The 24,536-nt window shown below is 43.9% G+C and overlaps 2 protein-coding genes across 2 annotated transcripts; one reads left to right on the top strand and one right to left on the bottom strand.

The window, feature by feature from the left end:
• Nucleotides 1-38: 38 nt before the first annotated feature.
• Nucleotides 39-16,645, bottom strand: grm6a (glutamate receptor, metabotropic 6a). Its single transcript, XM_068598625.1, has 15 exons — nucleotides 16,595-16,645; nucleotides 12,775-12,991; nucleotides 11,926-12,061; nucleotides 11,658-11,812; nucleotides 10,333-10,473; nucleotides 10,044-10,244; nucleotides 6,868-7,007; nucleotides 6,526-6,648; nucleotides 5,917-6,181; nucleotides 5,515-5,750; nucleotides 5,254-5,415; nucleotides 4,912-5,061; nucleotides 1,885-2,025; nucleotides 1,688-1,805; nucleotides 39-144 (listed from the first exon to the last, which is right to left on the bottom strand). Exons 1-14 carry the CDS (start codon nucleotides 16,622-16,624, stop codon nucleotides 1,716-1,718), a joined length of 2,187 nt encoding a protein of 728 aa, XP_068454726.1. The 5' UTR covers nucleotides 16,625-16,645; the 3' UTR covers nucleotides 39-144; nucleotides 1,688-1,715.
• Nucleotides 16,623-24,536, top strand: abt1 (activator of basal transcription 1). The gene is made up of 8 exons (XM_068597868.1): nucleotides 16,623-16,751; nucleotides 16,907-17,155; nucleotides 19,983-20,016; nucleotides 20,973-21,037; nucleotides 21,530-22,067; nucleotides 23,227-23,402; nucleotides 23,649-23,834; nucleotides 24,065-24,536. Exons 1-8 carry the CDS (start codon nucleotides 16,623-16,625, stop codon nucleotides 24,245-24,247), a joined length of 1,560 nt encoding a protein of 519 aa, XP_068453969.1. The 3' UTR covers nucleotides 24,248-24,536.

Below are 24,536 nucleotides of genomic sequence, written 5' to 3'. Positions count from 1 at the left end.
TCTTCGTAACCTGAATTTCAAAATAAAAGCCCATTGGATAGTTTTATTTTGACGTGTTGTGGGTCAGTGTGTGTGTGTGTGTGGGACCATGTGATTTTCATGATGATGTCATCAGGCTCTGAACAGGAACTGATCAGGAGCGACCTAAAAAGAGAGAATAAAAACAGAGTAAAGGGTCGACAGTACCTCGCTCCAGAACCCTGGACTAAGAACAACTACCCAGTTTATCTCATGGTTACCTGGTTTAACTTATGCTAACTACCCAACCTCTAACCGCTCCTACTGATTAAACTAACCCTAACAGCCAGACTATTAAACCTTTAGATTGCTTGTTCAGACCCAGGTTCCCTGTGTGTTGATGGTACTGTTCTCTGAGCATCCAGGCAGACAAGGAAACAGAAGCTGATTTGTTCCACAGGGAATTGAACCGTGAGCAAGCGGGGTTACAGTGCCTTGCTCCTGAGCACACAGCTGCTCAGCTGCGAACATCAGGATGAATCTTTAACAAGCAGTTTGAAATATTCAGCAGCTCCTCCAGAAATATCTGCAGCAGCTTCCAGACGTCGGGAAACATCTTCGTCCTGTTCAACACAGGCACGTGTAGGCTCCGCCTCCTGGCCATACAATATGCAATGTATGGACATAAATCCCGCCCTCTGCCTGTCAATCATCAGACTGAGTAGCAAAGAAAAGACAAAATATCTGTGATGATTATCTTTCAGGAATGAATTTATCCTGATGTAGCTCCTGCTCTGCTTCCTCCTCACAGTAAACAATCTGTCAAGAGTTTGTACTCTTGAGGGTTTGAACTCGAACAATCCGTTTAAAACTGTAACTCAAAAACATTTTTCCCCTGGAACGCACTATCAGCGGTTTAAGTCACGTGACTGCAGGGCCCTCCCCTTCCTGTCCCTGACATTGAAAGACCGGAGGCGTCTGATTGGCTGATCACAATGCTAACATGCTAATGTTTAGCAGGTGTTACCCATGTTCTCCATCTTGGTCTAGAGTGTTACCGGGCTGTAGCTTACTCATCTAATTACCTGTTTATTATTGTAATATTGTGTTAATGTACACTTTTAAATCACATATTGAAGCGTTAGCTCACGAGGATTAGCTCACATTGACTCAAACTCGAAGTGAGGCGCAACATGGACTCCTCTTTGACCACAGTCACTGGACAGAGGAGACTGGGGGGCTTATTGATGGAAGCTGCTTTTGTAATACGATTTGGTGATTGAAAAATGGGATTAAAAATGCTAAAATGCCTTTTATAATAAACACAATATTTGTTGGGCCAATGTTTGAGTTTATGGATTACATTGTGTTCATTGTTGACTGTTTTCTTACTTTTAGACAACTCGTCATAGTTGTGAGGTAAACTTCACACTAAAGATCAATCTTAAATTAGCATGATAGCATGCAACCATTAGCTAATTATTAACAAACACAGCTGAGGCCGATGAAAAGGTCTTTAGTTCTGCAGCTGTTTGGTCATCAACCAAAGCGTTGGACATATTAACATGTTGACCTGATGGTAAATGATGATAAAATTATTAAAGTTCATCCTGAGCGGAACATGAATGGTGAGAGAGACAGACAGACAACATCCATAGAGATGTGTGCATGTTGCAATCTCAGTTGAACAGTGTAGGTCAGTGTATACTTTAGTGTATAGTTTCAATACCTGTTATTTACAGTAATACTGCAAAGTATTACTGCGATCTGTCCGGTTCAATCTTTGTCTCTCCGTTCTGTTTCTCGTTGAGAGATCTTTGAGACACTCTGGCAGCTTGGGCAACCGCCTGCAACACAAAAACCATGAGAACAAGCAACGCAGCAACTCAGCAACTATGAGGCGTCACAGTGAAGCCATGTTTAGACCTTGAAGCTCTTCTTCCTCTTCTGCACGTTCTGCTCGGGGTGACAGATGATGACGTAGACCTTCGGCATGTAGAGCATCCCGAGAGAAACGAATGCACTGAGAGACATGGAGACGGTCAGCGTGGCCGTCTGGATGAACATCTGTAGATAGAAGAAGACATTTACTGGGACCGAACCTACAGGACCCGGAGGAACTCTTCAATGACACACTAACCACCTATAGGACATAGAGGACCTCTTCAATGACACACTAACCACCTATAGGACATAGAGGACCTCTTCAATGACACACTAACCACCTATAGGACATAGAGGACCTCTTCAATGACCCACTAACCACCTATAGGACATAGAGGACCTCTTCAATGACACACTAACCACCTATAGGACATAGAGGACCTCTTCAATGACCCATGAACCACCTATAGGACATAGAGGACCTCTTCAATGACCCATGAACCACCTATAGGACATAGAGGACCTCTTCAATGGCACACTAACCAACTATAGGACATAGAGGACCTCTTCAATGACCCATGAACCACCTACAGGACCCACAGGACCTCTTCAATGACACAAGAACCACCTACAGGACCCACAGGACCTCTTCAATGACACAAGAACCACCTACAGGACCCACAGGACCTCTTCAATGACACAAGAACCACCTACAGGACCCACAGGACCTCTTCAATGACACAAGAACCACCTACAGGACCCACAGGACCTCTTCTATGACCCATGAACCACCTATAGGTCGTATTCACGTGACGTCAGCATCGCAATCGCGCCATTTTGGGGTCCACTTATTAAATGTCAGAAGAAGTTGAACTAGCGTGTCCGCTCCGCTGTCTGATTATGAGAGAGCCCTGCATGCTCATGTCCTTCTGCCTTTTTTGATTCAAGATGAGCAGTTAGACGCGGATCGCCTGCCGCCAGTGGAGGCAATGGATCTTGCGTCGTACTTAGTACTGGAGACAAGTTTTTACACACAGGAAAGTTTCAAGGCGTACAAAAGTGTGCAGGCTTATGCCGTATTCACACCAATCAAGGTTATTTCAGAGGTTATCAGGCTTTTTTTCCGGCTCCAGGACGAGTGTCTGGATGAAGCCGCTTCCAGCGCTCCTTCAGGACCAGCAGTGACTGTTTGGCTGCCGTGCTGAGTGCTGTTCCCATGTAGCTAGTGTTTTATTTTACCTTGAAATGAATCACAGAGTAAAGGCAGACATTGCCCAACAAAGTTGCCATGTTCACGGCTTCCTCCCGAGTTTCCATCCACAGTTCCTTTTGCGCAAGTGAAAGACATTGATTTTCGCTCGGCGAAAAAGCAAAAGGAGATTATTGACGAGTGTGTCAATGGAAACGTGCCCACAACCCGATGTATGAACAGAAACACATGAGAACAGTCCTAACGCTCATACGCCGAGAGAAGCCGAAGTAAGTTAGATGCATTGTTTGAGAAGCTGGACAAGTTGAAGTACAAGCCTGTCTTGTTGAGCTGATAAACCCATAATTTGAATCATTAGTCCCACATCCAACAATGAGGCACAGTACAACAATCTCAACACACGCCGTTTTGAACTGAAATTGTGTCTCCTTCAGGATATAATGATCATTTTTTAAGAAGAGCGGCATAAAACACAGCAAAACAATGCCGTGCATGGACCCCAACATGGCCGCCAAAGCTTGTTGTTATGGATGGGGGTCACGTGAGTGAATACGCTCTATAGGACCCAGAGGACCTCTTCTATGACCCCTGGAACACCTCACCTAAAATGAGGATTATGTCAAACACAGAAGTAATTCTTTGCATAATGAAATAATTCTGTCAGATGTTTGTCTTAGATCGGTTAATCCTGAACACACATTCTAACAACCTCAGATTCCTGCAGCTTCTGCAGATTTTGGTGAGAGGCTCTAAATTGGAGTAATTCAGCCTGAAAGAGGAGACGCAGAAAGAAGATCAGCTGATAATCTTTTCATGATAAATCTGCTTTGTCTTCTCTCAGATAAATCTATCGGATGTGTTTCTGTCTGACGCTGCGGTTTCTGTTCATCTGTCGGTTGAAGCTCTTAGTAACTTTGGTTTTCACAAAGTTAGTATTCTATAATTACGTCCTGTGTTGATTTATAATCTGTATAATCCTGCTGTCCCCGTTTGGCTGGAAATGACTCCACTGGTTTATTTCTCAGATGCATTAAACACTCGTGAACTCACACTGAACCACAAACACTAAAAACAGCTTTTTCTGCAGCTTTCACCTGATTTCTATATCACGGCTCATGGTTTTCTCCTCAGAGGAAACAAAACTCTGCTCAACTCCATCGTGTCCTCTCTCTCTCTCCTGCTGTAGGAATCCATGCAACATTAATGCACATTAATAGCTTTCTCCCCATACAGGTTTGCATGGGTCGTGGTTCTATCTGGACCCTGGTCCGGCCCAACACCTCCTGCTATTATCATAGTTATTATTATGAGTTGCATTGCTGTTAGTATTGCCAAAACTATTCCTGCTTCTATTATCCTTATTAACTACATCCACTGTATTTTTGGTAGTCGTAACCTGTTCATCATGTCTTTTAATTTTCATTATATTAATCATTTCTGTCATATTCATTGAATGTATTGTAACTCTGTTGTTGTTCATTCTAGTCACATGACATCTTCCCTTCAGTGGCTTGTCTGGAGCTTTTCATTTGAAAGTACGTCTACATACTTACGGCTCCATCCTATGTGATAACCCCCTTGCCTGCTTTGTTACACCTTGTTCTTTCTTTTCTGGCAAGGCCATGTGTTTGGTAGGCGGACCCTCAAATATGGCTGACATGGTGCATCTGGGCCCTCGTCACTCAGCACTGCCACCTTGGTCTTCTTGGGGTGTCTCTTCATATGTATCACTTTTTCCACCAATCTATTGACACCACTGACCTTTCCTGGCATCCACATTTCGTCCCTTTTTTGTGTGCAAAGTTAAGCACATTTCTGGTCCTGTTGGGGGGAACTGGTCATGAATCCTGCGGTCTTACCTTCTCCGTGGACTTGGCCGTCCCAAAGAAGATCGGCACAAAGGCCAGCCAGATGATGCAGGTGGTGTACATGGTGAATCCAATCGGCTTCGCCTCGTTAAACGTCTCTGGAACGCCGCGACTCTTCACTGCGTACACCGTGCACGTTACCTAGCGACAAATGCAGCACAGTCTTTTACAAAACACTTAAATGTCGACTGTCGAGGACCAATGTGAAATCAGAATAGAGGTTCACGGGAATCAGAAGCATGAAAACAGATCAGCTGCTCCGTCTGAAAGCAGTATTCGAGCCGCTCTTCAATAGCAGATCAATGAAGGATCAATACTGGATCAGTATGTTACCATAAGTACAATGCTGTAGCTGAGGCAGCAGATGATTGACAGGTCCGACATGTCACATTTCAGGATGCCTCGGGCCTGGTCAGGGTTTGGGGGTCGGAGCTCCTCGTAGTCGATGATGGTGTGAGGAGGGACGACGCCGAACCACACAAACACGCCGAGGACCTGAAACACGAGGACAACGCGGGGAGCGATGAACCCAAAATCACGTCACAAGCTGCCCGAAACAGAAACGGGTCTGTGGTTGGATACCCGTGTTCTCACCTGGACGGATATGAGGATGCAGGTGATGATGAGCTGGGAGGTGGGGCTGATGAATTTGGGCGGGCTCACCGACTTCTTGCCCTGTTCGAAGATGCGGTAGATCCGGTTGGTTTTGGTCAACATGGCGGAGTAGGTGATGGCCATGCCGAGGCCCAGCAGGAGGCGGCGGAACGCACACGCCACCGCACCTGGCTCGGCGATCATCAGGAAGGTGATCAGGTAGATCAGGAAGATACCTGCAGAGAGGGAGACAAGGTAAAATCTATCGTCAGGACATTTCGATCACGGAGTAATTCTGGTTCTGTTCCGATAGCAACTGTTGTACCCGCTATCGTACCTTTCAGTAGCACCTGTCAGAAGTACCTGTCAGAAGTACCTGTTAATAGCACCTATCAGTAGTACCTGTCAGCAGCACGTAGCTCAGCTCCCGACCTGACGCCCTGACGATGGGGGTGTCGTTGAAGCGGATGAAGGTGATCACCACAGTGCTCGTTGCTAGAATGCCGAGGAGGGCAAGAGAGGCAGGCACTAGGGCCCAGGGGGAATTCCACTCCAGTTTGATGATGGGTGTCGGAAGGCAGGCAGTTCTGTTGGGGGCGGGGCGCATGTTTGATGGACAGGTCTCACAGGTAAACTCATCCAACTGGTACTGATACCCGTCACAGAGCTGGAGACAGGTCAGAGAGAGAGAGAGAGAGAGATCACTAAAGGGGTCCTGGTCTAGGGTCTAAACCACTAGGTCTCTGGTTTAGGTCCAGACATGAACTATTCGGTCCTCTGAGGTGTGAACTGATGCTCTTTGAGTCTAAAGCTCAGCGCCCCCTTCAGGCTGCACTGTTGAGGAATGGTTGAGCAGGAACATCTACAACTGGAAACAGCTGTTTATAATCTATCACTATGCTCAGATAATATAAATATACACACATTTACCTCATATAATACATAAATACATCTCATGTAGATATAATCATATGTACCTCATGTAATAAATACAAAGATCTCATGTTTTACCTCACAGTGCCAGCAGCATGGAACTCCTTTCACCATCTTCTTCCTCTCTCCTGGTCTACAGGGTAAACTACAGATGGAGTCTGGAACCCATTTATCTCCTCCAGACCACTGCATCTCGTCCAACTGATAGACAGAGAGAGAGAGAGAGAGAGAGAGAGAGAGAGAGAGAGAGAGAGAGAGAGAGAGAGAGAGAGAGAGAGAGAAAGGTACATAGACAGAAAGGTAGAGGGACATACAGTTACATAGAGAGATACAGGTACAGAGACAGGTAGACAGAGACAGAGTAAGACTTAAGAATCTACAGATGATGTTTAATCTGATTCGACCCAATTAGCTTCTCACGTTAAGTCTCAGGTTATTGGTCCACTGGCCGATCACATGGTAACCAGGATGGCTGTGGTTGGTCATCTGGAACTGGAAGATGTCGTAACGTCCGGGAGCGTCCCCGTTCTCATTGAACATAACACTGGTACCCGCACTTCCTGTCGCACACAGACACAAAGGGGCGGGTCACATTCAGAGAGGAAGAGAGACACATTCCTACCTGTGATTCTACCTGATATATATATAAAAGCAAACTGAAGAGGCTGCGTGGGACATAGCGGAGGACAGGTGCAGAGGTTTATCAGGTGAAAGCGAGTTGGAAGAGGTGTGTTTTGAGGGCTTGCTTGAATGATGGTAGGGTGGGAGCCTGACGGATGTGGATGGGGAGGGTATTCCAGAGGGGGGGGGGGGGTGCAGCAGCTGAGAAGGCCTTCTCGCCCCAGGTCCAGCGCTTGGTCCTGATGATTTTAAGAGTGGTTGTACCGGCGGACCTGAGGCAATGGGTTGGGGCGTGGCGGAGGAGGAGGTCAGCAAGGTAGGGAGGGGCCAGGTTGTTTAGGGATTTGTAGGTGATGAGTAGGAGTTTGAAGTGTATCCTGTAGTTGACAGGAAGCCAGTGGAGGTTGTGAAGGACCGGGGTGATATGATCGTAGCGTCAGGTGGAGGTGAGCAGTCGGGCGGCAGAGTTTTGGATATATTGAAGTTTATTGAGGATTTTGGTGGGTGAGCCGCAGAGGATGCTGTTGCAGTAGTCGAGTCTGGATGTCATGAGGGCATGGATGAGAATTTCGGTGGTGGCAGAGGACATGGAGGGTCGGAGGCGTGCAATGTTCCTGAGGTGAAAGAAGGCAGTTTTGGCGATGTGCTTGGCGTGTGGGAGAAGTGGAGACAAAGGAGCCATCAATGTTTAGAGAGAAGGTTATGGCTGATGATAAGTATTTCAGTTGGAGTTGAGTTATAAGGTGAAGCTTCTCAGTAAGTCTCAGTTCACTTAAACTTTCATGCTCCCAAGTTTGAATTAAGTCTTTAGCTTTGAATTTTGACCTGATCTTGTCCCAGTTCTGCTTCTGGGTTGAAATACTGAGTTCAACAATTCCACATTTCCTGTTTATTGTTGGGAAACGCGCTACAGTTTGGACAGATCTGTTTTTATTTCAACTCCACTGGATGGAAACACAATATCTTCTTCTTCAACCTGCAGTGAGTGTTCTCAGCAGCTGCTCACTTTAATTATTGACACAGCAACACACACACACACACACACACACACACACACACACACACACACACACACACACACACACACACACAGTAAGACATTGATTCCTCAGGGGAAACATGTGAAGTGCATTAACTTATTTTTACCATATTATGTCTGTGCCTGTGAATAAAGAAAAGGGTGCAGTGGAAATTTGCGATCAGGACCCAAACCACAAGAATCTGACCCTAAACCAGGTGTGATGGGACCAGAAGAATCTGTCCCTGAACCAGGTGTTATGGGACCAGAAGAAGCTGAACCAGGTGTGATGGGACCAGAAGAAATTGACCATGAACCAGGTGTGGTGGGACCAGAAGAAGCTGAACCAGGTGTGATGGGACCAGAAGAAGCTGAACCAGGTGTGGTGGGACCAGAAGAAATTGACCATGAACCAGGTGTGGTGGGACCAGAAGAAGCTGAACCAGGTGTGGTGGGACCAGAAGAAGCTGAACCAGGTGTGGTGGGACCAGAAGAAGCTGAACCAGGTGTGATGGGACCAGAAGAAGCTGAACCAGGTGTGATGGGACCAGAAAAAGCTAAACCAGGTGTGATGGGACCAGATAAAGCTGAACCAGGTGTGATGGGACCAGAAAAAGCTAAACCAGGTGTGATGGGACCAGAAGCAGCTGAACCAGGTATGATGGGACCAGATAAAGCTGAACCAGGTGTGATGGGACCAGAAGAAGCTAAACCAGGTGTGATGGGACCAGAAGAAGTTGAACCAGGTGTGATGGGACCAGATAAAGCTGAACCAGGTGTGATGGGACCAGAAGAAGCAGAACCAGGTGTTCTGGGACCAGAAGAAACTAAACCAGGTGTGATGGGACCAGATAAAACTTTGTATCTTGACTTGTTTCTGTATATTTAACACGTGAGACTTGAGACCTAAAACCATGAACGCGAGGACGACCCAGAGGACACGCACGAGTCTGATTCATAAAGTTACAGAATCAGAGGCTGTTGGACGACGACTACTTGACTGAGACCTGAAACCAACAAGCCGGTTCCCTCAGGCGTCAGCATCAGAGTCTCTGTTCAGGTTTCTGTCTGATATCTTTGAAACATAGAGAGAGAGAGAGAGAGAGAGAGAGAGAGAGAGAGAGAGAGAGAGAGAGAGAGAGAGACAGATAGTCAGACAGACAGGTTGCATGGCGTGCAGCCGAGGCCGTTCCAGATTAATTCCTCTCGGTCTTCCAGCTGCTGCAGCTTCTCCTCCTTATGAAATATAGATTTGTTGTCTAACAGAATGAAGCTGCTGTAGTTTGTTGTGCTCTGAAAGTCTCTCTGAAGACGTTTGTGTGTCACGTTGGACTTTAACTGAACCACAAGTCAGAAAACCCTCAGCCACCAAGCCCTCCATGTGGTGACACGGTGTCCACATGTTGGAAAATAGTAGAGTCCAACTACTAGACCTTTTTCACTCTCCTCAAGAAAAGTGTTGGGGATTCCTGTGAATCCTGCTCCTCTGAACACAGAACCATTTAGATGTCTGAACACAGAACCATCTGGTTTTCTGAACACAGAACCCTCTGGTCCTCTGAACTCAGAACCCTGTGGTCGTCTGAATACATAACCCTCTGAATACAGAACCATCTGGTCCTCTGAACTCAGAACCTTCTGGTCGTCTGAATACAGAACCCTGTGGTCCTCTGAACACAGAACCCTCTGAACACAGAACCATCTGGTCGTCCGAACTCAAAACCCTCTGAACACAGAACCATCTGGTTTTCTGAATACAGAAGCCTCTGAACACAGAACCATCTGGTTTTCTGACCACAGAACCCTCTGGTTTTCTGACCACAGAACCCTCTGGTTTTCTGACCACAGAACCCTCTGGTTGTCCGAATACAGAACCCTGTGGTCCTCTGAACACAGAACCCTCTGAACACAGAACCATGTGGGTCTCTGAACACAGAACCCTCTGGTTGTCTCTCACCGTTGAAGTGGACGGCCCTGATGTAGTCCAGCAGCAGGCGTCCCTCCACGGGGTCCATGTCGCTGCAGACCCCCGTGCTGCTGGGGCACAGGTCCAGCTGCATGCTGTGCAGCGCGTAGGCCACGGCGTAAACCGCATCGATCACAAACTGAACCTTCCCCTCCTGCTCGTAGGTCGAGTCCCGACCGATCCTCTCCTCACCTGCAGGGACACACTGGTGGTCACATGACGCAGGAGGGGGGGTTTGACCCCCAGGCCCCGCCCGCCCCGCCCCCCTAGGTGTGCGTACCTGTACATTTCTTCCTGTCGGGGTCCAGTTTGATTCCAGGCCGAGTCAATTTACACCTGAAGTCGTCCTCCCAGAATTCATTGAACCAAATGTTCCGGCGGTTGTTCTCCAGAGAACGAGACATGAAGTACTGATCGAAGCCTGTAGAACACACACACACACACACAAATATACACACACTCACACATATACACACATAAACACACACATACGCACAAATACACACACATATAAACACAGACAAACACAAATATAGACACACACAAATATACACACATAAATAAACACCCACAAAAACAAAAACAAACATACACAGACACACACACATACACACACATATACACACAGGCACACATGCACAAATATAGTCATCCACAAATATACAGACATACATACACACAGAAACACACATACACACACAGAAACACACAGACACACACATACACACATATACACACACATACACACAAATACATATACACACAGACACACACACATACACACACATATACACACAGGCACACATGCACAAATATAGTCATCCACAAATATACAGACATACATACACACACACACATACACACACAGAAACACACAGACACACACATACACACATACACACACATAAACAAACACACATACACACACAGACACACGAACACACATGTAAACACACGCACGTATGCACGCACGCACGCACACACACACACACACACACACACACGCACACACACAAATATACACACACTCACACATTTACACACACATATACACACACACACAAACACACACATACGCACAAATACACACACATATATACACAAACATACACAAATATAGACACACACAAATATACACACATAAATAAACACCCACAAAAACAAAAACACACACATACACAGACACACACACATATACACACAGACACACACACACAAATATAGTCATCCACAAATATACAGACATACATACACACACACACATACACACAGAAACACACAGACACACACACATACACGCACATACACACATATATACACACACATACACACAAATACACACAAACACATATACACACAGACACACACAAATATAGACATACACAAATATACACACAAACAAACACACACAAACACACACATACACTTATACACACACAGACACACGCACACACATGTAAACACACACATGTAAACACACACACATACGCACACACACACACACACACACACACACACACACACACACACACACACACACACACACACACACACAGTCAGGGTCAGTCCCTCTCGGCCGCCGTGGCTCTGCATGACTCTCCTCACCGTCGATGGAGGCCCGTTTGGGCAGGATGGTCACGGCGCCCTCGGCCACGTCCTCCAGCTCTGTGATTGGAGAACTTTTTGCTCCCCAGCTGTCCGACCCCACAAACAGGAAGTGACCCGTCAGGTTCGCGCGCTTCGCCGCCTCCAGGACGCACCTACCAGGAAGAGGAGGGAGTCGTCAGAGTGGAGTCATGTGACCGCAGGAGTCTGGGTTATAAAACCCGGTATCCTACTGTTGTGTTGGATTCAGCATCGTCCGTGTTCTCACTTGATGTCGTCCTCGTTGGCGAAGATGATCACTCCTCTGGCGTTGCTCGTCTCCATCAGACGTTTTATGATCTTATCAAACTCTCCGGGTGTCGGCTCACGAGGAATCTTCACCGACTGAGCGATACACACTCCACCTGGCAGAGAGACAGACAGGTGCACAGAGAGACAGACAGGTTTACTGTGAGGCAGTAAATTTCTTCTTCTTCTGTGGTGGTTTAATGGCACTGACCCACTGTTATATTGTCGGATGTTCACTAAACAGGAAACACTGTTTTATTTTGAAAATATTCTGGAAATCCTATTTGAATGGATGCTTTGATTCTTCTTAAAAACTTCTATTATATTTTATTTTGATATATGAAAATGATGACGCTCTATATATTACTAGACTCAATTATAATTAAATATATATATATATTTAATATATATTTTTATATATATATATATAAATATATATATATTAAATATATATATATATATATTTAATATATATTTTTATATATATATATATATATATATATATATATATATATATATATATATATATATATATATATATATATATATATATATATCCACAAGAACTAACTGATAATTCAAAATAATAAACAGGATATTATGGATTTATAATGAGCTATAATGGATCAGGAACACAAAACTAATTAGCATGAAACAGGTGACCTTTGACAACGAGAAAATATTCAATGATTTATTCTCTGTATGGTTTTAAAAAAGTGCGATGTTCCAGAAACATGTTCTTTTTTTTGTGTTTAAATCAAAAGAGACGCTTCCTGCTCCGGGACAGCAGGACGAGGACATGTGCAACCAGGAAGTGGGCGTGGCCTACCGGCCTCCCTGGAGATCTGCATGAAGGCGTCCACGCCGCTCTCCCCGTAGTTGCCCTCTGAAGCCAGCGTGGACACGTAGTTCCAGCCCAGAGCGCGCACGATGTCCAGCATGGCCTGAGCCTGGTACGAGTCCGGAGGGACGACCCGGGAGAAGAAGTCGTAGCGGTTGTTGTCGCTGAGCTCCGGAGCCGTCGACGCGTAGCTCACCTGGGGGATCTGATCGATAAACAAAAATCATTTAATTCATCATCATTGATCCTGTTTCATTTGGACAAAACGTGTCACCGGATAAATCAATTAAAGATTATAGGAAAGATATAGACTTTATTGATCAATAGCTAGAATGTATTGATCAATAACTAGACTCCATTGATCAATAAATAAACTCCATTGATTAATAACTAAACTCAATTGATCTATTGATCAATAACTAAACTCCATATACTGCAATAACTGGACATGCACACGCACACATACACATAAACACACACACACACAGACACACAGACACACACACACACACACACACACACACGTACACACAGGATTAGTGTTGTGTAACAGCCGGTAAATGTGTCAGAGCTTCAATAAATTGAAGAACAATCACATTAACACACAACAGTTAAGTGTGTGTGTGTGTTTGTGTGTGTGTGTGTGTGTGTGTGTGCGTGTACATGTGTGCAGATTAATGAAGGACTTTACAATAACGAGCTCCTAAAAGCAGACCTCGTTACGACGGCCATCTTCATTATGGTCATCATCAGAGAGCGAATGTGAAGCTGGATGTGTGTGTGTGTGTGTGTGTGTGTGTGTGTGCGTGCGTGTGTGTGTGTGTGTGTGTGTGTGTGTGTGTGTGTGTGTGTGTGGGGGTGTGTGCGTGTGTGTGTTTGTTCAGGTTCACCGCTGTGTGAACATGTCCTCTAGTTAAAAGAAACATCAGCATTCATGACAGTGAACTCTCAGCTGTCATACTAATAGATATGATAAATATTAAACTAAACTTACCAGACTATACATATTAAACTGACTCAACTAAACTAACCAGACTATACATATTAAACTAAGTCCTCTAAACTCAAATAATCAGACTTTACACATTAAACTGAATCAACTAAACTAAACTAACCAGACTCACTGACGAAAAATCGGTAAAAATGATTTTCAGTTGTTTGTCATAATGCATGTTTCTTTTTCAGTTATATCTAATAATCTGATTTAACACACACACTCTCTCACACATGCATACACACACACACACACACACACACACACACACACACACACACTCGTTAAAAGGCTTTCAGTTTAAAACATTAATCCAAAACCAGACTATTTCATCCACTTACTGCTGTATATCTGACACTGTCTCTTTACCCGTCTGTCTCTGTGTGAAGCTGTCTGTCTCTTTGACTCGTCGTTCAGGTCTAGAGTTAGAGCGAGTTCAGGTCTACAGTTAGAGCGAGTTCAGGTCTAGAGTTAGAGCTAGTTCAGGTCTACAGTTAGAGAGAGTTCAGGTCTACAGTTAGAGCTAGTTCAGGTCTAGAGTTAGAGCTAGTTCAGGTCTACAGTTAGAGAGAGTTCAGGTCTACAGTTAGAGAGAGTTCAGGTCTAGAGTTAGAGCGAGTTCAGGTCTACAGTTAGAGCGAGTTCAGGTCTAGAGTTAGAGCGAGTTCAGGTCTATAGTTAGGGCTGGTTCAGGTCTACAGTTAGAGCGAGTTCAGGTCTACAGTTAGAGCGAGTTCAGGTCTACAGTTAGAGCGAGTTCAGGTCTACAGTTAGAGCGAGTTCAGGTCTACAGTTAGAGCGAGTTCAGGTCTAGAGTTAGAGCGAGTTCAGGTCTATATTTAGAGAGTGTTCAGGTCTAGAGTTAGAGCGAGTTCAGGTCTACAGTTAGAGCGAGTTCAGGTCTATAGTTAGAGCGAGTTCAGGTCTAGAGTTAGAGCGAGTTCAGGTCTATAGTTAGAGCGAGTTCAGGTCTACAGTTAGAGCGAGTTCAGGTCTAGAGTTAGAGCGAGTTCAGGTCTACAGTTAGAGCGAGTTCAGGTCTAGAGTTAGAGCGAGTTCAGGTCTAGAGTTAGAGCGAGTTCAGGTCTACAGTTAGAGCGAGTTCAGGTCTAGAGTTAGAGCGAGTTCAGGTCTACAGTTAGAGCGAGTTCAGGTCTACAGTTAGAGCGAGTTCAGGTCTACAGTTAGAGCGAGTTCAGGTCTAGAGTTAGAGCGAGTTCAGGTCTACAGTTAGAGCGAGTTCAGGTCTACAGTTAGAGCGAGTTCAGGTCTACAGTTAGAGCTAGTTCAGGTCTACAGTTAGAGCGAGTTCAGGTCTACAGTTAGAGCGAGTTCAGGTCTACAGTTAGAGCGAGTTCAGGTCTACAGTTAGAGCGAGTTCAGGTCTACAGTTAGAGCGAGTTCAGGTCTACAGTTAGAGCGAGTTCAGGTCTAGAGTTAGAGCTAGTTCAGGTCTACAGTTAGAGCGAGTTTAGGTCTACAGTTAGAGCGAGTTCAGGTCTATAGTTAGAGCGAGTTCAGGTCTAGAGTTAGAGCGAGTTCAGGTCTATAGTTAGAGCGAGTTCAGGTCTACAGTTAGAGCGAGTTCAGGTCTAGAGTTAGAGCGAGTTCAGGTCTACAGTTAGAGCGAGTTCAGGTCTAGAGTTAGAGCGAGTTCAGGTCTAGAGTTAGAGCGAGTTCAGGTCTATAGTTAGAGCGAGTTCAGGTCTAGAGTTAGAGCGAGTTCAGGTCTACAGTTAGAGCGAGTTCAGGTCTATAGTTAGAGCGAGTTCAGGTCTATAGTTAGAGCTAGTTCAGGTCTACAGTTAGAGCGAGTTCAGGTCTACAGTTAGAGCGAGTTCAGGTCTACAGTTAGAGCGAGTTCAGGTCTAGAGTTAGAGCGAGTTCAGGTCTACAGTTAGAGAGAGTTCAGGTCTATATTTAGAGAGTGTTCAGGTCTACAGTTAGAGCGAGTTCAGGTCTAGAGTTAGAGCGAGTTCAGGTCTAGAGTTAGAGCTAGTTCAGGTCTAGAGTTAGAGCTAGTTCAGGTCTAGAGTTAGAGCGAGTTCAGGTCTACAGTTAGAGCGAGTTCAGGTCTAGAGTTAGAGCGAGTTCAGGTCTACAGTTAAAGCGAGTTCAGGTCTAGAGTTAGAGCGAGTTCAGGTCTACAGTTAGAGCGAGTTCAGGTCTAGAGTTAGAGCGAGTTCAGGTCTAGAGTTAGAGCGAGTTCAGGTCTACAGTTAGAGCGAGTTCAGGTCTACAGTTAGAGCGAGTTCAGGTCTACAGTTAGAGCGAGTTCAGGTCTAGAGTTAGAGCGAGTTCAGGTCTAGAGTTAGAGCGAGTTCAGGTCTACAGTTAGAGCGAGTTCAGGTCTAGAGTTAGAGCGAGTTCAGGTCTAGAGTTAGAGCGAGTTCAGGTCTAGAGTTAGAGCGAGTTCAAGTCTAGAGTTAGAGCGAGTTCAGGTCTACAGTTAGAGCGAGTTCAGGTCTATATTTAGAGCGAGTTCAGGTCTAGAGTTAGAGCGAGTTCAGGTCTAGAGTTAGAGCGAGTTCAGGTCTAGAGTTAGAGAGAGTTCAGGTCTACAGTTAGAGCGAGTTCAGGTCTAGAGTTAGAGCGAGTTCAGGTCTACAGTTAGAGAGAGTTCAGGTCTAGAGTTAGAGCGAGTTCAGGTCTAGAGTTAGAGCGAGTTCAGGTCTAGAGTTAGATCGAGTTCAGGTCTATATTTAGAGCGGGTTCAGGTCTATAGTTCGGGCTGGTTCGGGTTCAGTTACTGGTTCATACACCTGTATACTAACAGCTGTATTACATAACGTACCCTCTACAGATGTGCTTTACCTCAAACAGCCTCAGGATGTTGGCCACCATGATGGACACGGAGCTGGCGGACGCTCCGATGACGCCCACCACCCGCTCCGGCTTGCGGATCACGGGCGGCTCCCCGTTGGAGCAGCGGATGTCTGACGTGTCCTTCTGGATCAGGGCCTGGACGAAGGTGAGCGACTGCTCCAGGGCGTAGGTGTCCCTGGAGCAGGTGTCCAGGATGCGGGCCCCCAGCGTGATGTTGGGCAGCAGCTCGGGGTCGCTGTTGATCTGGTCCAGAGCGTACAACATGGCCTCCATGCGGTGGATCCCCTTCTCCTTCTTCAGCTCCCCGCAGGGCAGGCCGTGGGGCCCGCGGGAGTGGATGGGGAACAGGCCCCCCAAGGTGATGTCACCGGGGATCTTGATGGAGTGCGGGTGGAAGTGCTGGTGGGAGGCGCTCACCTGGAGCACCTGGCCACCACCGGCCCACAGCCACACACACTGACAGAGAGTCCATCGGATCCAGAGCAACACGCGATGATGACGGCGGTGACGGTGGTGATGATGGTGACGACATGGGTGGAGGGGGAGGGAGTAAGGGGCGGGGCCTGATGATGTCATACTGAGGTGACGTTCAGGTGAGAACGTTCATCCTGCTGTGGACACCTGAGAGGAGATCGATCAATCAATTAATCGATCAATCGATCGATCACAAAACACTCTTCATTAAATTCTCTTTTGACAAACTCTGTACACTCTTCAGAAAGTTTTTTCTCACCCTTTGCTACACAATACATACTATAAATACATACTATACAATATATATATATATATATATATATATATATATATATATATATATATACTATACATACTACATACCATATGATATATACATACTATCCATACAATATATGTATATACTATACTATATATACTACATATATATATGTATATATGCTATATATGTGTACATATATAGTGTAGTACTGTATATACTATACATACTATTTGATATACTATACATACAATACTATATACTTTTACACTATACTATACATACTATATACATATATATATATATTTATATATATATATATATATATATATATATATATATATATATATATATATATATATACTACACACACTATACTATAAATACACACTATCCTATATATCTTCTGTACATAATATATACTTAATCTACTATACATACATATATATGTATGTATAGTACATATATTTACATATATATGTATTTGTATATATATACATATATATGTATTTGTATGTATATATATATATATATGTATATATATATATATACAAATACATATATATATATGTATTTGTATATATATATATACACACAAAGACACAGCACAGGGAGGCTTTACTGAGAAATGACTCCAACGATTAACAATTCTAAAAACAGATAGTGATTAATTTTCTGTTGCTCGACTAATCAATTAAATGATTAAACATCCGCTCATTAGAAACAGTCTGTTATTACTATGTTTAAACGTACTTATTATTATGTCATTTACCTTCAGAAATAACGTCACCGACGGCAGCCGAAGTGGTTTTATTTTATTCACTGGTTTCAAACAGCAGCCGAACTGGTTTCATGTTATTTACTGGTTTCCAACAGCAGATGAAATGGTTTTAACTGGTTTCAAACAGCAGATGAACTGGTTTTATTCACTGGTTTCAAACAGCAGATGAACTGGTTTTGTTCACTGGTTCCGGTTGAATACCCCCCGCTAATCTGGTTTCATTGTCGGGTGTGATTTCTTTGAGAAAGAGTAAGAGAGGAATCTACCGGAGTGGAGTCCCGCGTGCTCCTGGTCTGCTCTCGGTCGCGAACCCGCGGCTGCAGGTCCTCGCAGCCGGGATGTGCTCCAGGAAACCTCCCGCTGGTCCGCCTGAGTCCGTCAGGTGAGGCGCTCCAGTTCAGTTCTGATCCTCCAGTCAGTGTTGGACTGAAGAGCTACCTGTCTGTCTGTCTCTCTGTGTCTAATTAAAACATGCACGTGCGTGCACGTGTGTGCGCGTGTTCTCACCTCTCCACATGTAGCTGACAGTGACCTCTGCTGGTCAATGAGAGTCATAGCTGTCTGTTTACCTGACAGGTGCTCAGCGTTTACCTCACTCACGCCGTACGAACCGCAGCCTGTAAATGAACACGCTTCCGCTGACAGAAGTCAGGTGAAATGCATGCTGGGAGATGGTGTTTTTACTTGCATTTCGGTCCACCCTCAGGGGTCCGGGGTCATTATATATATATATATATATATATATATATATATATATATATATATATATATATATATATATATATATATATATATATATATATATATATCTCTATTCAGTTCATTTCTGTCAGCGGAAGCGTGTTCATTTACAGGCTGTATATATATATATATATATATATATATATATATATATATATATATATATATATATATATATATATATATTATTCAACATCACATGAATCACAATCCAAAAGTGCTGGTTTAGTGCACTGAAATATGTTATTTCATATTTCTCACTGATTTAATCTGACTGTCTTCTAATTCTAATTATGTACTTTAAATGTGTGTTTAAGTTAATTCATATGTTGTTATTCCAATGTTTGAGTACATTAATTATCTTATTAATATTTTATTTGAAGTCCTTTTTCGAGGGAGCAAACTGACGGATTATCCGGTTTAAACCCAAGAACTTTATGAATTCAATTAAAAATATGGTCTCAGGGAGGGAACTGGATCACCGAACTGATCACCGATCACACCTTCAAAAACATGTTTTTTTACTTTCATTCATATGTTTTCAGGGAGGTATTCCAGGTGATCCGGTTTTCTCCCTTGAAAGCAAATGTTCTTACTTTGATTCAAAGTAAGTTGAATCCTGTAAATGTGTACTCCTGAGCGTGAAGCACCCAGTACTTAAGCATCCAAGTACCCAAATACTCAAAGGAGTACACCTATGTGGTTGGAGTTTGCACCAATCAAAGCACCGTGTTTGATTACATGTTTTAAATATTTGTATTTTATTTTTCAACTGGATTTGAATTTTTTTTTTAAATTTATTTTGAAAATTGCAAATGTGAAAGCTCTACAGCAGTTGATTTAGTGGCCAGATTTAGAGCGCACGCAGTTTGTCTCTTTTGGTTAATCCGTCTTCTCGTAAAACCTAAATATTGTTGTCTTTTTTCAAAAGTCAAGATAAATATAAGCAGTTATACTGATGTTATCGTCTAGCGCGGTGGTCAGATGGATAGGGCAGGCGCCTAGCATATGGGAGCTCCGGGTTCGAGACTGGCGCGCTACGTCTGAGCGGATGCTCCGGAACTCAGCTGGCTCCGCTCTCAAAGTGGGGTTATATGCTGGACGTGTGACGCTACCCTCAGACAGGACGCCGGGTCCTGAACCCAGAACCTCCTGGTGAGGCGCTTGCACTAAACACGCACCGGGCGAGACAAATTAGTTTTTTAAAACTTTTTTTATTATTATTTTTAACTGGACTGGAAAAGGTCAGAACATTTTGAGATAAAGTTGATATTATAATTCACTATTTCACCGCTAGGTGGCTGGAGACAGTGCGTTTGGCTCAAGGGGAATGGAGACGCATCAGACAGCAGCAGCCCAAGAAAGATTGTGATTGTGTGAAATTGTGTAAATAGAGACCCGGATTTTGTGATAATTAAATATTTTAATCATTTTACAGCCCTGTATATATATATATATATATATATATATATATATATATATATATATATATATATATATATATATATATATATATATATATATATATATATATATATATATATATATATAATTCTTATTTTATGCTTTGTTTCTGTCTTTTTTAAATGTATTTTGCCGTTTACTATTAACAAGTACACAATTGTAAAAAGTTCAACATTTTCTACTACACTTTATGTCCCAGAGAGAAACATTGTACTGTTTTTTTAACTGCTCTACATTTATCTGACAGCTTACTAATATAAAATAACTCCTTAACTAAATAATAATATATTGTTCTATATTAAACCACCGAGCAGTATATAAAGCAATGAGCGCCAACAGCTGCAACAATAAAGGGATGGAGAAATTAATGCACCAATGACTTAATAATATCATACATATTACCGTATGCAGTGAGTAATACGATCTAAAGTACATCTAAAGATTTCATCTATCTATTCCTTTGTTTTATGATCAATATGTTTAATTACTGTGTTTGAACTGTAGAAAAACGATGTTGAACGCATCACGCAAACTGACTTCCGCTTTTTGTCCCTCTGCTGCTGCCGTCAAATCTCATCGCGCAGGTGAGGCGCATGCGCAGTTCATCTTGTCTGAGCCAGATACGACGCTACGTTTTCGTCATCAAGACTCGACAAAGGTTCCGCACGTGAGGCCCAGCACCGGCAGTTTAGATGAAGATTTAAAGCTGAAGGTGAGATTTATTCATCAATGTATTCCTACAGAGAAGAAGAAGCGCTTTATTGTGAACGGAAGGAACCCGGAAGTGAGCTACTCGAGCCACAGATCAGGCTCGTGTGGGATGTGATGCTTCCGGCACGGAGGGCGGACGAGATCAGGCAACACAACATCACGAAGGGTTCACCTAGATGGGGTCCACCGGGACAGGATTCTCCCAGACGGGGTCCACCAGGGCCGGCTAGCCACCCATACTAGCCACCACAGCACCGTGTAGCCAGGATTTATGTACATTTATATATGATTGTGTATAAATATTACAGTGCTGCCAATATAGTGAATAGTTATTGATGCATATCAATATATATTCAACAGATATGTTATTTACTATGTCGTAGATCTTAACATGATGTGCTTTATTCTAACAAAGTGATTTATATTCATTATAAAGTCAGTAATCAACACTGAAGGAAACCTGAATCTGTGTTTCTATCGCTTCTGTTTGTAGCATTCAGTCTGCAGTGTCATGGAGAGAAGGAAGGAGGAGAGGAAGACTACGGTCTGGATAGATGAGGAGGAGGAGGAGACGACAACGGCTCAGATAGATGAACAGGAGGAAAAGGAGGGGAAGAAGACTACGGTCTGGATAGATGAGGAGGACGAGGAGACGTCACCGGCTCAGATAGATGATCAGGAGGAAAAGGAGGGGAGGAAGACTACGGCTCAGATAGAGGAAGGAGGAGATGATGAAGTAGAAGAGGATGAAGACTCAGGTGGTGAGGAAGAGCAGAACGATGATGATGATGAAGAAGAAGAGGATAAACACTCAGATGGTGAGGAAGAACAGAAAAGTGATGATGATGCGGCACTGAAGAAGAAGAAGATGACCAAGCGGAAAGCTGTTGGGTTAACTTCCTTTCCAGACAGGAAGTGTGTTCCAGGCATAGTTTACCTGGGTCACATTCCTCCGAGGCTCCGCCCCAAACACCTGAGGAACCTGCTGTCGGTGTTCGGAGAGATCGGACGCATCTTCCTTCAACCTGAAGGTACAAATTCAATTGATATATATATATTTATATTAGGGCTGGACAGATTAACACGTTAACGCAGCGTTAATCTGGCAATCCTTTAACGACGTTAACTATTTGATGATGCGTTAACTGCATGTTGTTGTTTTATTGCTTTTTTTTGCATTGGGAGGGGCTTATTGCTTTAAATCTCTCCAGACGGCGTAGTTCAAACCTGGGCATCTTCCGGCTCTCCCAGTCCGGCCCGCGTGAGGTCAATCAAACATGAAAAATAAATAAGATGCACGCCATGAATGCAATACAGCGACACTGCTTTTACTTTGAGCGTGATTTATGTAGGTGCACGTGTGCTTCCATAGCCTCACCGACAGGCAGTGTTGACGAATTGAGCCTGACGTGAAAGCACGTATTGTTGTGTAGTTTCTGTTGTCAACGAGCAGCTTCGCCCCACAAAGCGCCGACAGGCGGGCAGTCGACCGGCAGGATCCGCGTCCAGATTGAAAGTTAATCGCGCTTGCGCAAAGCTCTGATCCACTTTGCAGAGCACTTTAAGTCAGGATCACTTCTGGATCTTTACTTTTCTCTCAAAGAGGAGAAGTTTCCTCACATCACAAGATGTTCAGTGCTCTTGTTCAAGACAACACAGACTTTTCTCACTGAGAAAGAAAAACTGAACTGAAAAATATGAAAAGCACTTATTGCTTTTGTATAAAGTGAATCCATTGCTGGTCTTTAACATCTTTAAGGTGAGCAACAGACTGAACATGGACCGAAGAAGGAGTGGTTTGTCCCTCACAGGGACCCTTACTACTGAACGGTACCTGTTCAGAAAAAAAACATATTTATAAACTATATGTATGTATGTTAACTTGCTGTTGCTCCAGAGTGCTGTTATATTGTTCTGATAACATTACTTTAAAATAATAACGTGCAATAGTTTTTACTTCATGATTGAATTTGGCGCATAATGCGATTAATCGCAGAAAAATCATGCAATTAATCAGTTACATTTGTGTGTGTATATATATATATATATATATATATATATATATATATATATATATATATATATATATATATATTTATTCCTCTCCCTTTGTCCTCGTTTCCTCTGTCCTTGTTTTCTCGGTCCTGAGATGATGGTTTTTGTTCTCTTTTTATATTTTCTGCCGCACAGATGGCCAGGTGAGGAGGAGGAAGAAGAAGTCCGGGTTGAGGAGGTGTGACTTCACTGAAGGATGGGTGGAGTTCAGAGACAAACGAGTGGCCAAGAGAGTCGTGTTGTCTCTCCACAACACGCCGATGGGAGCCAAGAAACGCCAACGCTTCTCCTCGGACCTCTGGTCCATCAAGGTACAGGTCTGCCCGGCAACCGCTGACATCACAGTCACAACTACATCTGTATTGTTGTTGTTGTTGTTGTTGTTTTTATTATTGATCAGGACCAGAGAGGTCTGGGTGTTGAGTCCACGAGCTCCTGATTAAACCACCTGACAAACTCCACCATGACTAAAGCTCTGGACCAGACCAAGTCTTTGTCCCTCACCTGTCTGTAGTGCCTACACATGTTCCAGTGGACTCACCTGTCTGTCCCTGTAGTACCTGCACAGGTTCCAGTGGACTCACCTGAGCGAGCGGCTGGCCTTCGAGCAGACGGTCCTGCAACAGAGACTCAGGACTGAAGTGTCTCAGGCGAAGAGAGAAACCAACTTCTACCTGAACAACGTGGATAAGAGCTCTCACATGGACCACCTGAGGAGGAAGAGACGGAGGGCCGGACAAGAGGTCATCTTCAGTCATCTTTATTTATTATTTGCACTTTTGTCTCAGAGGGCTTTACAATATGTCCAGAATATGACCAGAAGTACAACAGATGTCACGACACCAGAAGTATAATAGATGTTATGAGACCAGTAGTACAATAGATGTCATGTGACCAGAAGTACAATAGATGTCATGTGACCAGAATGTCCAGCATAATGATGACTGTTAAAATGTGTGTTTCTGGTTGTCAGGGAGACGAGAAGACGTGGGACTTCACGCAGCATCAGACGGAGGAAGAGATCCAGAAGAAGAAGAAGAAGAGGAAAGACTCTTTTACCCAGAAGCACCTGGACAAAGCCAGCCTTATACAGCAGAAGAGTCAATCAAATGTCTCGCTGCTCGCCAAGATTTTCAACTCCAAACCATCGGAGTGACCGCTAATTGTTTCCTGATGACATGACAATCTGAGCTGGGGGCTGGTTTCACAAATCTGTTCCCAACTTAACCAGTTAGTTAAAGCCTTAATGACCTCGTTAATTCTTCTGTGTGTGTGTGTGTGTGTGTGTGTGTGTGTGTGTGTGTGTGTGTGTGTGCGTGTACACACACACACGTATGTTGATCTATATAACAACATGAGACAGCAGATGATTGCTGAATGCAAGAGAATGTTTATTAATAAAATACTTTGAAGACAGCAGCTGTTTGAGTCGCTGCAAAAACTGT

This window comes from Clinocottus analis, unplaced genomic scaffold (genome assembly GCF_023055335.1).
Source record: "Clinocottus analis isolate CAN_PGR_092001 unplaced genomic scaffold, fCliAna1.0.p SCAF_4, whole genome shotgun sequence".
Classification (NCBI taxonomy): Eukaryota; Metazoa; Chordata; class Actinopteri; order Perciformes; family Cottidae; genus Clinocottus; species Clinocottus analis.
Note: the sequence above shows the minus strand (reverse complement) of the source record. Positions and strands in the feature narration are given on the sequence as shown.